A 13,506-nucleotide genomic window follows, 5' to 3' on the forward strand; every position below is an offset into this window, starting at 1 on the left:
CCATGCAGTCCCAGGCAGAGGTGACATTTGATAGTGAGGTTGAAGGTTGTCTTGCCTCATAGCTAAAATGGAGGGAAAGGACAGGGAGGGGTTGGAGGGATCTAGCAGAGATTGAATTTCAACGGGACAGCATTCCCAAAAAAAATTCAAGACAGACAACATGAGGCAGCGAGGGGACGAGAGAAGATAGTGGATGATCCGTGAACATACAACTGGAAGAACAGTTTGTGTACAACCCGGTTAGAGAGTTTAGCTGCCTGTGGAACGGAGAGCAGACGGCCAAACAGGGGACTGTATGTGACAGACGGACATGATGACAGAAAGAAACACAGACAACCTGATGAGCCACAGGAGACAAACAATGTGATTTTTCATCCTGCCATTAGTCTCTGTCAGCAGCTTTTTTTTTACACTTAGTGAGTAAATGCTTCCATCTCACTAACTGGAGACTAACATTGCTTGTTGTTTGTCATTTTCTTTAATTCACAATTCACCTTTTTAAATAAAAGGTAATTATTGAGTAACATTTAAAAGGAAGTGTTGCAAACTTTTGGTGTGAATTTGTATGTTTAACTGTGATTAAATCATGGAGAATGTTTACTATACAAACAGACCCTGCAGCCATGTGCTTCTAATCTCATTTGTAATTGACCAGTTAATTAAAAACCAAATCCACTGATGGAATTATCACTCTGGTTTCAGACCGGGTTGGTTTTAAGTCCAGTTGTTCTACGAATTCTCAGGAGAGTGGTCTGAGGCTTTTCCCGGCCTGGGATACACCGAGAAATGGACAGCAGTGACCCCCACGACGACGACGACAGAGGAGGCAGAGGGAAAGAGAGTGATGGAGAGAACGACAAACGGCTGAAGAACCAGTTCAACTGTGAGGAGAAAGGAGAGAAGGAGATCAAAGGGAACGAGACGGAGAAGAAGAAAGAGAGCCGGCGTTCTGGGTCTCTATGGAGAAGTGGATGGGCGCTGAGTGAAAGACTGGCCATCAATGTCTCAGGGATGCGTTATGAAACTCAGCTTCGCACCTTAGCCCAATTCCCTGACTCCTTGCTGGGTGACCCCAGGCGCAGGTCACGCTTCTTTGACCCCCTCCGGAACGAGCTCTTCTTGGACCGAAACCGCGCCTGCTTTGATGCCATTCTGTATTTTTACCAGTCGGGCGGGAGGCTTCGGAGGCCCGCAAACATCCCCCTGGACATCTTCATGGATGAGCTGATGTTCTACGAACTGGGAGAGGACATTGTGAACCGCTTCAAGGAGGACGAAGGTTTTCCAAAAGAGGAGGAGAGGCCGTTGCCGTCCAACGAAGTCCAGAAAAGACTGTGGATGCTGTTTGAGCACCCCGAGTCCTCGTCGGGCGCACGTATCATAGCCATCATCAGTGTCATGGTCATTGTGGTTTCCATCCTCATCTTCTGCCTCGAGACACTGCCGGACTTCAGGAATGAGAAGGAGACACGGGAGGTAGGGAACTTGATTAAAGAGTGTATTTGGGAGGCAGAATTAGAGGTGTCGGAGATCGAGGGTTTAAAGGCTTGCTAGAGTTTCCAAATTTAAACTGACGACATTATGAGAATACATGATGGTAAGTATCCAATATTGAAAAAGAATGTGAATACACTGACAGAGGAAATGCAAATAAGGTCAAATAAAAGTGTCCCATTCAGCTTATAGGTAGGGGCTTATAAAAGTAATGGTTTGGAAGAAAAAATACTCTTTTTTTCAAAATCCTACCGCTAAATAGTTTTTTTTATATATATTTGAATATAATATAATATAATATATCATGGTTTTATGTTCAATATCACACCTATTGATTCAATGTCACTTGCTAAAACAGAGACAATAACAGCCCTAAACAAACCACCTGGATACAAGGTCTTGAACGGGATGTGTGTGTGACAGCCTGGGTCAAACTGAAACAGGATATCACAGGAAGCAGGTGTTTGGGTAAACACACACTTCGTGAGTACTACATGTGTTAAGGAGAAAAATACTGACATGGGGACAACTATTTGCCAATATGTCTGGAAGCAGACCAGAGAGAGAGAGAGAGAGAGAGAGAGAGAGAGCAACTCGGGGAAGCTTATGGTGTGATTATTTTAGTCGGCTGTTAAATTTGATACACTCAGATTCAGGAAGCACTAAAGGGTAAAGGGAGTAACGGGTTGCGGCCTGGAATACAAAGAAAAGGAGAGCAAGGAAAGACAAGGGTGAGGAGATAGTTAGGTGTGTTAATAATAGGTCACACAAGTGACCGAACACATAGGTAATAGGTGAGCCAAAACCTTCCGGCGGCTTAGAACCCGAGACCCAAAGGTCTCACGGGATGAGAAGCATACGTTGGGTCATGTTAACACATTCCTCACAGGACCGCTGTGCTAGGCCGGGCTGCCTTTGCATAAGGGTGCTGCCAGGAAACTACTGTAACTTACTCCAGACCCACTGAACTGCATTGGCAACGTTACATGGCCGCAGAGGCCAGTGAGACGGGGGATAGGAACCGAGGCTGGGATGGACGAGGAGACGTTCTCATGTTTCCCCTAGGAGATCTCACAGGGTTATATTTAGTCCTAGGAGAGCCCTTGGAGCAGATCAACACATAAATATCGAGATATGAGTAATAAACACTGTCACTGACCTGCTACTGAATGTCATAAGCTATACTCTAGGTTTATTTAAACTACCCTGAAACTTTATATATTACACCCAGCCAATTACAGCATACTAAACTAATCCCTTTAAATCGGTATCATCCGCTTTCACGCTTTTAACTTGATGTTAAGTGTGAGATGTTTTAAACAGCCACTATCCAATGCTACGTAATGCTAATAACAGACACGGAAGACTGAAAGACAGGTGGACTGAAAAAGAGATTGATGAAGCTATGATTGAAATGTGAAACCACGGATGCCAAATGCTTTTATGACGGTGTCAAAAGGGAAAATGAATGAGATGGCAGCTAACATACTGAAGCTCAGTGTAGTTTATTAAAATACCAGTATTTAAGCAGCCGTTTGTAAAATTACATAACACAATATAAAAGAAAAGGATTTTATTCCTGCCGAGACAAGAATATAGATGCCGCTCATATCTGTACAGTGTAGCAGCTTAGCTTAGCTTAGCTTAGCTTGACATACAGACTGGCAAGAGGGGGAAACGGCTAGCCTGTCTCTGTCCGAAAGTAACATAATCCACCCGCAAGCACCTGTATTCTCACTAATTAACATGCTACATCTGCTACACTTTTTGTTTTTGCACAGATTATATAAATAATATAATGTGTTAGTGAACTTTAGACATGCTGGTAGATGCTTTGTGTTACTATTGGACAGAGCAGGCTAGCTAAGCTAACTGGCTGCTGTTTTTAGCTTCTTAATTACTTTACCCCTGAAATTGGGGAAAATGAATAGTTTGGAGAGCAATATTTGTTTATTCTACCATGGTCTGGGTGAAAACTGAGTCAGTTTGGCTACTAAGTAAGTTCAGGTTAAACTGTAATTTGTTATTCAACTTTGTTATTCAGGCTACAGCCGACAGAACACACGACCTTGCATTTGTTTCGTGAAGATATTGATTTGGTGACAAAGACATGGCATACTGTAAAATCCTATTGACCATTTCAACCGTACTCAATGTAATTGACTATGAAACTTGCTACCATAAAGTTAGCTTTCTGGCTCATGGCTGCACCAAAGCCTTCCATCAAAGTGGGAAGCTGCTGAGAAATGAAGCCAACAACTGCAGTTCTTCAAATAGCCACTTGAGACTACGTCCATGTTTATACATATAGAGTGAACTATAAATATCTTCCATTGCCAAGTTGTATCTAAGGTTTCTCCTATTAATGGCCTTTTTTCCACTTTGGCAAAGACGGTGGTATGAGTGGAATACTATCATTCAATGCGTGCATTACCAGGAATCAGACAACTCCGCGGTCACCCATGTCAACAACCTTGTTGGGCATTATCCCTTCCATAATCTCCTTCTTGTTAAAGTGATACTTTGTTGTATTTTAAATGTATAATTAATACGTATGTTTCCTGTCGGCCCTTTCTCTTTTACTCCAGGAATATTTTTACAAGTACCACTCCCAGGCAAAGAACGTGTCTGAGACCATGCCTCCTCCACAAAGTGTCTTCCATGACCCTTTCTTCCTGGTGGAGAGCATCTGTATATGCTGGTTCTCCTTCGAGCTCCTCATGCGCTTCTCCTGCTGTCCCAGCAAGACGCACTTCTTCAAGGATGTAATGAACATCATCGACTTCAGTGCCATCCTGCCCTATTTTGTCACTCTGGGAACAGAGCTAGCCAAGGACAATGACGCCTCTCCAGCCACATCTCTGGCCATCATCAGAGTCATCAGGTTAGTGAGAGTGTTCAGGATCTTCAAGTTGTCCCGTCACTCTAAGGGCCTCCAGATCCTGGGTCAGACACTGAGGGCCAGCATGCGGGAGCTGGGCCTGCTTATCTTCTTCCTGTTTATTGGCGTCATCCTCTTCTCCAGCGCCATCTACTTTGCGGAGGCTGACCACACCAACACAGACTTTATCAGCATACCACATGCCTTCTGGTGGGCAGTTGTCACCATGACCACGGTAGGCTATGGCGACATGTACCCAGAGACCATGTGGGGTAAGCTGGTGGGCTCAATGTGCGCCATTGCTGGTGTGCTCACCATCTCGCTGCCAGTGCCCGTCATAGTGTCCAACTTTAGCTACTTCTACCATCGGGAGACCGAATGTGAGGATCATACCGAGTACACCCACATCCAGACGAGCCTGTGGGAGGACGAGGGGCCAGAAGGGGAGGAAATCGAGGAACAGGATGGGGATGAAGAGGGGGAGTATTATGCCATTGAAGGCATCTGCAACCCTTTGAATGGGACTCTGCTGGGTGGACTGTGTACAGGGCAGAGCCCAGAGTTCAGAGGAGGAAACATGTATCTGAGTGAACCACTGGTTACTCAAGTGTAGGTGGGCGTTGTTTTGTACCATTTGACAAAGACAATAGAAAAAACAACAAGTGGAATGAAACGCAATGTATGAAATTAGAAAAAAAGGAAAACTGGAAAGTAAAACCATAAACTAAACATAAATATGTCTACTAAATACTTCTCATTGCCTCTCCTTGTTCATTAGCCCAGCACTATCCAGCCAAATGCAGCTGAAAGGCAACTTTTATATAATATAGCTTTAAACAAACCGAAAAAAGAAGAAAAGAAGAAGTTGAGTTTTACATTCTCAGGGTCTTTATTAATGCTATCAGAGCTTGTGTTTGAAAATGTCTTTCTGAATGTCTTCTCTGTGCCTTGAAACTATGATGTCTTAGCACCGTTACTGTTTGGCTAAACGTTTGAAGTGGAAGCGGGTAGATTATCAACGATATAGATGTCATCTTTCATCAAAACTCAACCAAACACCAGCAGAGCTGTCGCTGCCGACCGATTTAGATCTCTCGTAAACCAACTCCGCGTTCTCCACATTCTTCTGTAACTAATGTACAAAGTTCACATTTGTGTTGTTTTGGCTTATGTGACCTGAAGCGACTGACATGACCTTTATCATGCCGTAATACAACACTGCTGCATTACCCAATAACACAGCGGTAGCCATTTATGGTAAAGAGGAACATTTTGATTGCTGTAACAAATGTCCTGCATTTACCTGCTTAATGATGCATTCTGTGTTTTTAATAAATATTATATTTTATAAATTTTCTTAAAAGAAGCGGTGTTATTGCCTGTGATATTGAGTAATTATTTAGGCAAAAGATGTTGCCGCAACTGAAAAATCATATTTGCCTATCATCTGGCAGTTCTATTTTAGGATATGAAATACAACAAATAATCCTTTACTGCTTAGCCGACTGCATCTCGAAGCACAACACTCACAGAGGTCTGCCAGATCCAATCTGTGTTTCACTGTTATGGTCGACCTTTTCCACAGCTACTAAGCTGTTATAAGTAGCTTCCAATAACGTTGTTCTCAGTTTCACTGGAACACATAAGACTTTCCACAGCATCACCGTGATGACCCATGGAAGGTATGTGTACTTATGTAACATAGTGTACACTGTAAATGGCTTCAGTGATATGTTTTACTTTGTGTTACTTTAATACTTTATAAAGGAGAAATAAAGAAAACACATTTGCAGGATAGCAAACCTAAAACCACCTGTACAGATTGATGGAGCACTGAGAATATACATATAAATGTAAAATACAATCAACAGGATTTCTTTCAGTGTTTAAAGGAATGTTTTCACAAAATGATCCTTTTTACATCAATAACTCTCCATGTGGTATTATGAACTCTTAAAGAAAACCTCCAGTGCTGAAAAATGAAGCCAAACGCTAAAGTGCCAAAAAAAGTGCAGTTCCTCACATGGCCACTTGAGGCTGGCTCAATCCCCATAGATGCCCATGTTAAAATCTTCCATGCAGAAAAAAAGCCTTTACAACCTGGTACTGTCTCTATAGTTAATATAGTTATGTAAATTCAAGGGCATGGTCATTTAAATGTAAATAATAAAATATAAAAAAAAATTTCATGAGTTTCATTATAGTAATAAACAAAGAGGAGTGGGAGCTTTTTACATTTTGCCTAGATGTTTGGCTAAAATTGGTGTTCTAATAAGAGACCAAAAATAATACTATTATGATCAATATTATGCATCATTGTTGTTTTTTTGCTTCTTAACCATTCCATGAATTGTTTCCAGAACACTGCAGGGTGTGAGTGCATGAAACAAAGAGATGTTGTTTTAATATCACCTTTGAGGAAAACACTCGTTACTCTCTCGAAGCCAAATCTTTCCTTAAGAACTCACCGGAAGGGTAGATATCATGACTTTGTAGTGAATATCTCTTGTTTTGGGTGGACTTGGGGATAAAGTAATGGTCCTTAAGTGTGTTAAGTGTGATTAAAAAAGTAGGATCTAGGATTTTGCTGACTTTGTAATCACATATTCAGATGAATACTGTACCAACCATCTGGTGGAATATAGTTCAAGGGATGTGTGCCAGGTACTGCCAAGGGCTTTACACGTCGTTTCAGCCAGTTCCGTTTTAAAGTTCCATTCATACATTCAAAGTCTATTAAAAGTCCACCTTCAGAGAGGTCTTTGACAGGGTTAGCTCATTCAATTTCAAGGCTTGTAGACTTAAAGTCTGAACCAAATGCACCTCAAGAGATGCTTTCCATTTTGGTGAGAAACATCTATGTCTAATTCGGAGACTTACGGCAGGTCCCGAGTCGATTATCTCCAAGTGAACTTGAACACAGATTTTTACAGATTATTTCTACATAGTCACCAAATTAAATATTAAATACATTTTTCACAAGCCACATATCTTCTGAACATTCCAACACTGAAATGGTGTTTTCATCCAGAGAAATCTATCAGCTGCTGATGTAGTGTGGTTATTCACTTATGGTTTCACAAGTGAAACACTTTCACACACAGTTACACTCAAACACACACTAACAGAGCCCATAAACCAAGATAAGTGGATCCCCCCCCCCCCCCCCCCCCCCCCCCCACACCCCATCACTATTTATTTGTCCACCAGAGAGCGTTACCGTTCTCACAATATTCAGCCCTCCCACCTCACTCCTCCACCACGTGAGTTACGATCAGAGGTCTGCCTCATTCTGGAAATTTATCCTTCCCGGTTTGTTTAATTGTCTCATTGGATTTCTGTGTCATAACATGACAGACTCAGGCAAACAAAAGTGAAATTTATATCATGTTTATTTTCATTCACAACTTCTCTCTAGTCCGAAACATGAGTCCATTTCTTACAAAGACACAGAGCACTAAATATTAAATCGCACAAATTACGATTCAGTCTTTTAAATAACCATTACAAATACACACACGCAATAAATAAATAACTTATATATAAATACTTATGACACATATTGAGAACCAAAAGCTACTCGTTTCATAACAAAATCAGATCCCTGATCAGTCAAACATACAGCACATCTATACACTTCCTTTCCTTTACTTGTCCCCTGAGAGCTGAGGACTAACCATAGCATTCAGACCCATTCCAAGAAGATCAGCAGAGTCCACGTTGAAATAGTTCCGGTTGTTTGGTGGCTCTTCAGACGCACTCTCCCCTGCCAAAGTATTCCTAAGTGGCAGGAAGCGAGTGAAGGGGACCGCGTGTCGATCTGGTGAATGTCTTGTTGCCAGAGACACAGGGAATCCGTGGTGCGAGGACATGAAACGGGTGTATCCGTCTGCCAGCAGCAGCTCTCTGAAGGTGCAGTCGGCCTCTGAGTACTGGCCCTGAAAAGGACGGGAGACGTAAACAGTCGGTGAACAACAGGAAAGCTGTGGACTTATAGGGTGGAAAAAGAGTTTTTTCTTTGCTTACCTGCCCCCTCAAGAGGCCTCCGCTGTCCATGCAGAGAAACAGAGATGATGACTGCCCCTTGATAACGATGTGGCCTGGTTTAACCGATTTCAGCTCCAACACACCTGGAAGCACACGCATATGAATAGATGTATCTCCATTTTCTGGACCTCAGATGATCCAGTGTGTTGTCGATTTGCAAAGATCCTCACATATGTTGTCTATTACTGATTAATCTTCCAAAATACTCACTGTAAGCGCTCTGAACATCACCTCCCGACACTCTCCCATCCAGGGTCATTTGGAGATACATCCCTCTTCTGTGATTATCTGCAACAAGAAGACACACAGAAATCAGTGCAATGAAGCTTCTAGTGGCACCATCTGACGAATATCCCCATATTGGTGTTAAGTGTCTTCACTGAAATGAAAGGTAAGCTTTTATAAATACCTGTGTAGAGGTGAACCTCTCTGACTTGATTCTCAAAGGCTAAAAGTGGGTTGGAGTCAGTGAGATAAAAGGAGAGAGAGAAAGGAAGCGGGATGATTAAGAGAAAGGAAGACAGGTAGGAGAAAGAGCTGCGTGGAAACCAAAACATTTGGAAAAACGAAGATAAATAAGGAATAAATAAAAAAATAAATAGCTGAATGAAAACAAGAAGTAGCTCATAAAATAAATAGGAAATATTCGAGCAAAAAGTCGTTGGAATTCTAAACAGGAGCGAGTTTTGTTGCCCTTTTATAAAGGAGTTTGGAGAAGGAGGTCCTACTTGACTATGAGTCAGACATTTCTACAAAATGAACCCGTGATTTAATGCTGGGAGGAAGACCTGTGTTTAAACACTATGTATGGGCTTCTTCCTGTCATTTACAGTAATTGTTGCCCGTAAAAAAGTCGGGTGTTTGGGATTCAGGTGGGCCGAAATTCCTCCGGCCACAACAGGCACATTAAACAAAGCAGTATTTTATGTATGGTTCCATTCCATTCCACCCATTCCATTCCTTTTGTCTGGCAAGTTGTTGAACATTATTCAAGGCTCTTTGAATAAGAGTGTATCGTGTAGAACTTCCTTGCATAACTACAGTAACAGCTAGGATCTAGACTTGCTCTCATCCTATTCCCACAATACTTGCTGAAGGAAAAACAACTATTTGATATAAATAATCAAGATATGTTTTTGCCAGTATTTGTCAAGTCGAGCCCCCACTTACAATATACAAATTTCACAACTTCAAGAGGATGTAACACGCATCTCCCTGCGTCATCCGCTGAATAAATTATAACACACAATTATGACCACGCTGCACAGTGTTTATCCTGTTTTGATGTGTGCGTGAGGGAGAGAATGGGGGAAACAGTGGGTGAAACAGATTTATAAGCAGAGGACAAGTGTTTATGTGAGTGCAGCTGTGCGGTCACCAGAGAGGCCGTACGTCAGCTTGTAAAATCACAAGTTAGGAAACACGCTCCATCAAAAAAACAAACTTTACTTTCTCTCTAGAACAAAGTTTTTCATGTTTCGTTTTGATCATTCCAGTTGATGTAATTTCATTTTACTTGACATGCCTAGTCTGAAAGATATGAAGTGTTATTACACTAATAAAGTTTTTTCAAATGTCGTCATTAAGCGTCCAAACATCAGAGGAAGTATTGTGGTGCCAATATAAATATATTTAATTGATTATATTTAATTGAAAATAAACTCTATTTGAGTGTGCCATAAGGTTGACATGTCTCCGGATGCGGAAATGTAAACAGAACTGAAAAATGCTCCGTCATGTTTATGCTGTGTTCATTGTCATTGCTAAAGTGGTTTCATTTTGCTTATTTAGCCAATAGATTCCTTGAGATGACTAAAATAAAATACCATCGTTGTACGTAGGCCTACATGTGTAAATGTAGATGTCCGGTGGTAAAACAGACTTTGAGTTGAAGGGGCCGTTAGGCCTCCTCAGTAGCAATAATAATAGTGTTTTATTTATAGGGAGCATTTCATGGTATTTGAAGACAAGTTACCACAGTCACAAAAAACAAAACCTATAAACCTACTATTTATAACCATCGCCATGTCTGAAAAGCGCCGGGGTTTCCTCTTCCTGTTTGGCTCATCTCCACTCCTGCGGTGACCAGTTCACCCATGGCTGAGCAAAAACACGGGGTGGATGTTGTGCCATATTGTAGACATAATAAAGGGCTGTAACCAAAGCAGATCAAGAACAGATTCTTTTTTTATCATTTTGATGATGATGGTCGAAACCAAAAATATTTACACAACAGCTTAAAAAACGGATGAAATTGAGATTCCAAATTTAAAAAAAAAACGCTACGCAAAAAACACAAAAATAACGAATAGTAGTAGAACCAGTGACAAGTGGTACTTATTGAATATTGTTCCAAATAAAAATTCCACAAAATTATCCATTTTAGAGTAATGGCTGACCAGGATTCTGTCTCTTTTCTTTAATGCGATACAAAGTTTAAAAAAGAAATGGATCATTTAGTTTACTTTCATTCAAACTTATTTATATTGCAATGATGATAAACGTCAAAAAATATATAATGTATCAGTGCAAATGTACACTTTATTCCATATATCAAGGTTGTTTTAAATGTGTGCAACATGGTTCAACTTGAAATTCATGCATCTCAAAATTGTATTACTTATTTTGTCTTCATTGCAGTTGCAGGTGGACTTGGTGTCTTCTCTGCGCTACAGCTCTGACGGAGGATTTATTCAGGATCCAGCTGCGTTGTGTAAAATGTTGTTGAGTATTAAAAACGAACACAGTATTTTAAATTCAGTAACCTCTTTAGCTTCGTTATGAAGAAAATTCATGAAATGATAGACTATGTTATGTATTAGACATGGACCTTCAGACACCATCCAGTGTGATTTAGATTTTCCTGAGAATATCATAATGTCTGCTTTTCATACCTGAAGCTGACGTTACAGCCCATTTATGAAGCTCATTTGTCTTCTTTGTTGGCTGTCAGAGGAGAGACACGGGGTGTTGGGGGAGGATCCAGTGGAGCATAGAGGACATCAAATGTGAGAAGAGGTGGACCTGAAACCCATTACCGTCTGTACACAGCTGGAGAACGCAACAGTGAAATGACTTGATTTTTGTATTTGAGTGATTATGTGTTCTTTTTGTGTCTTCGTCCTCCAGGGAACGCTGGAGGACACATGAGAAGTAGCTCTGCCGCCTCTGAGATGAGGTTTAGAACCAACTAGGAGACTGTACAAAAGCAAAATATTCAACCTTTTTTTTATGTCATAATGTCATTAAAAAAGACAGTATGGTACGCCATAAAATGTTGTCAAAATATCGTAGTATATTATGCCATACAAATACCATGAAAATGTATATTATGACAGGCTGTACTCGGATATTTTGCAACATACTATACTATGACTTTTTCATGAACTGTTTGGACATACTGTGATGACTCGGTCTATCCAGCAGGGGGCTGTAATCCGTTTCCTTCTCTTGCAGGATAACAGCTGATGAGCCACACCTGAGCCGGATGTGGTTCCAGGTATAAAAGCTCACCACCAGAACATGGATCTCCCTTCTCTCCTCATCTGTTGACACGGCTGCTGTTTATTTGTTTCAGACATTTTCACCCATCACTGAGTACTGACCTCCCACATTCATTTGGATCATTTGGGCTAATTTGTGAAATAAAATGTCTATTTATTGCTTTTATTACGCCTGGTGTCCCATTTTTGTTTCAGCCTTTGAACTGGGCTGTAACAATACTTAACCACGACTTTTTAAACAAACTACACAATGACTTTTTTCACGATGTATTTCAACAAGCTATACTATGAGTTTTATTCATTCCTTTTTACTACTAGATACTATAATATGACTTTTATTTGCAAATTTTTTTTACATACTATACTATGACTTTTTTGACGTGTATAGCCTTTTTCTTTTAAATTTGACTATGGCTTTTATGACTGTTTGTGACTTACTAACTTGGCTTGACAAGTGATATGAGTGATTTTTATGACTCTTTAATCATTTTTTACACCATTTATGAATTTTGTCCACCACCTTTTTTTTTTGTTGAATTTTCGACATGTTATAGTATGACCATGGCTTTTTATGACTGTTTTGGACTCACTACACTCAGACTTGGCGTGACAAGTGATACGAGCGATTTCTATGACTTTTTAATCATTTTTAATCATTTTTTAATAATTTATTTTGACTGACTTTTTCGTGAATTTTCGACATGCTATAGTATGACTTTTTTTTTCCACAAAAAATTTGACCATGGCTTTTTATGACTGTTTTGGACTCACTACACTCAGACTTGGCGCAGCAAGCGATATGAAAGATTTGTATGACTTTTTAATAATTTTTAATAATTTATTGATAATTTATTTTGACTGACTTTTTTGTGAATTTTCGACATGCTATAGTATGACTTTTTTTTTCCACAAAAAAATTGACCATGGTTTTTTATGACTGTTTTGGACTCACTACTCTCAGACTTGGCACGACAAGCGATGCGAGCGATTTCTATGGCTTTTTAATAATTTTTTTTAATTTTTCAAGAAATCATTTCGACTGACGTTTTCGTGAATTTTCGACATGCTATAGTATGACTTTTTTTCCACCCGAAAAATTTGACCATGGCTTTTAATGACTGTTTTGGACTCACTACAATCAGACTTGGTGTGACAAGTGATACGAGCGATTTCTATTACTTTTTATTCATTTTTTTAATAATTTTTTAATCATTTATTTTGACTGACTTTTTCTTGAATTTTCGACATGTTATAGTATGACTTTTTTTTCCACAAAAAAATTGACCATGGCTTTTTATGACTGTTTTGGAATCACTACTCTCAGACTTGGCACGACAAGCGATATGAGCGATTTTTATGACTTTTTAATAATCTTTTATAATTTTTCATGAAATAATTTCGACTGACTTTTTCGTGAATTTTCTACATGCTATAGTATGACTTTTTTTTTTCCACAAAAAATTTGACCATGGCTTTTTATGACTGTTTTGGACTCACTACACTCAGACTTGGCGTGACAAGTGATACGAGCGATTTCTATGACTTTTTAATCATTTTTAATCATTTTTTAATAATTTATTT

General features: G+C 39.9%; 2 protein-coding genes across 3 annotated transcripts; one reads left to right on the top strand and one right to left on the bottom strand.

Moving 5' to 3' along the window:
- Positions 1–5,700, top strand: LOC311033315 (potassium voltage-gated channel subfamily A member 7-like). Of its 2 annotated transcripts, none has more exons than XM_084040641.1 (3): positions 1–420; positions 749–1,476; positions 4,083–5,700. In XM_084040641.1, the coding sequence occupies exons 2-3, from the start codon at positions 787–789 to the stop codon at positions 4,986–4,988; spliced, it is 1,596 nt and encodes a 531-aa protein (XP_083896767.1). In that variant the 5' UTR covers positions 1–420; positions 749–786; the 3' UTR covers positions 4,989–5,700. The 2 variants fall into 2 exon arrangements, with proteins under 2 accessions (XP_083896767.1, XP_083896768.1); XM_084040642.1 differs by having other exon boundaries at positions 1–416; positions 744–1,476.
- A 2,322-nt stretch (positions 5,701–8,022) lies between these two features.
- fgf21 (fibroblast growth factor 21) lies at positions 8,023–8,979 on the bottom strand (the record flags this gene model as incomplete). Its single annotated transcript, XM_084039752.1, has 4 exons — positions 8,023–8,313; positions 8,402–8,505; positions 8,633–8,710; positions 8,832–8,979. 4 exons carry the CDS (start codon positions 8,977–8,979, stop codon positions 8,023–8,025), a joined length of 621 nt encoding a protein of 206 aa, XP_083895878.1.
- Between the last annotated feature and the right edge of the window lie 4,527 nt (positions 8,980–13,506).

Source organism: Eutrigla gurnardus, assembly GCF_963514095.1.
Source record: "Eutrigla gurnardus genome assembly, chromosome: 22".
Taxonomy (NCBI): Eukaryota; Metazoa; Chordata; class Actinopteri; order Perciformes; family Triglidae; genus Eutrigla; species Eutrigla gurnardus.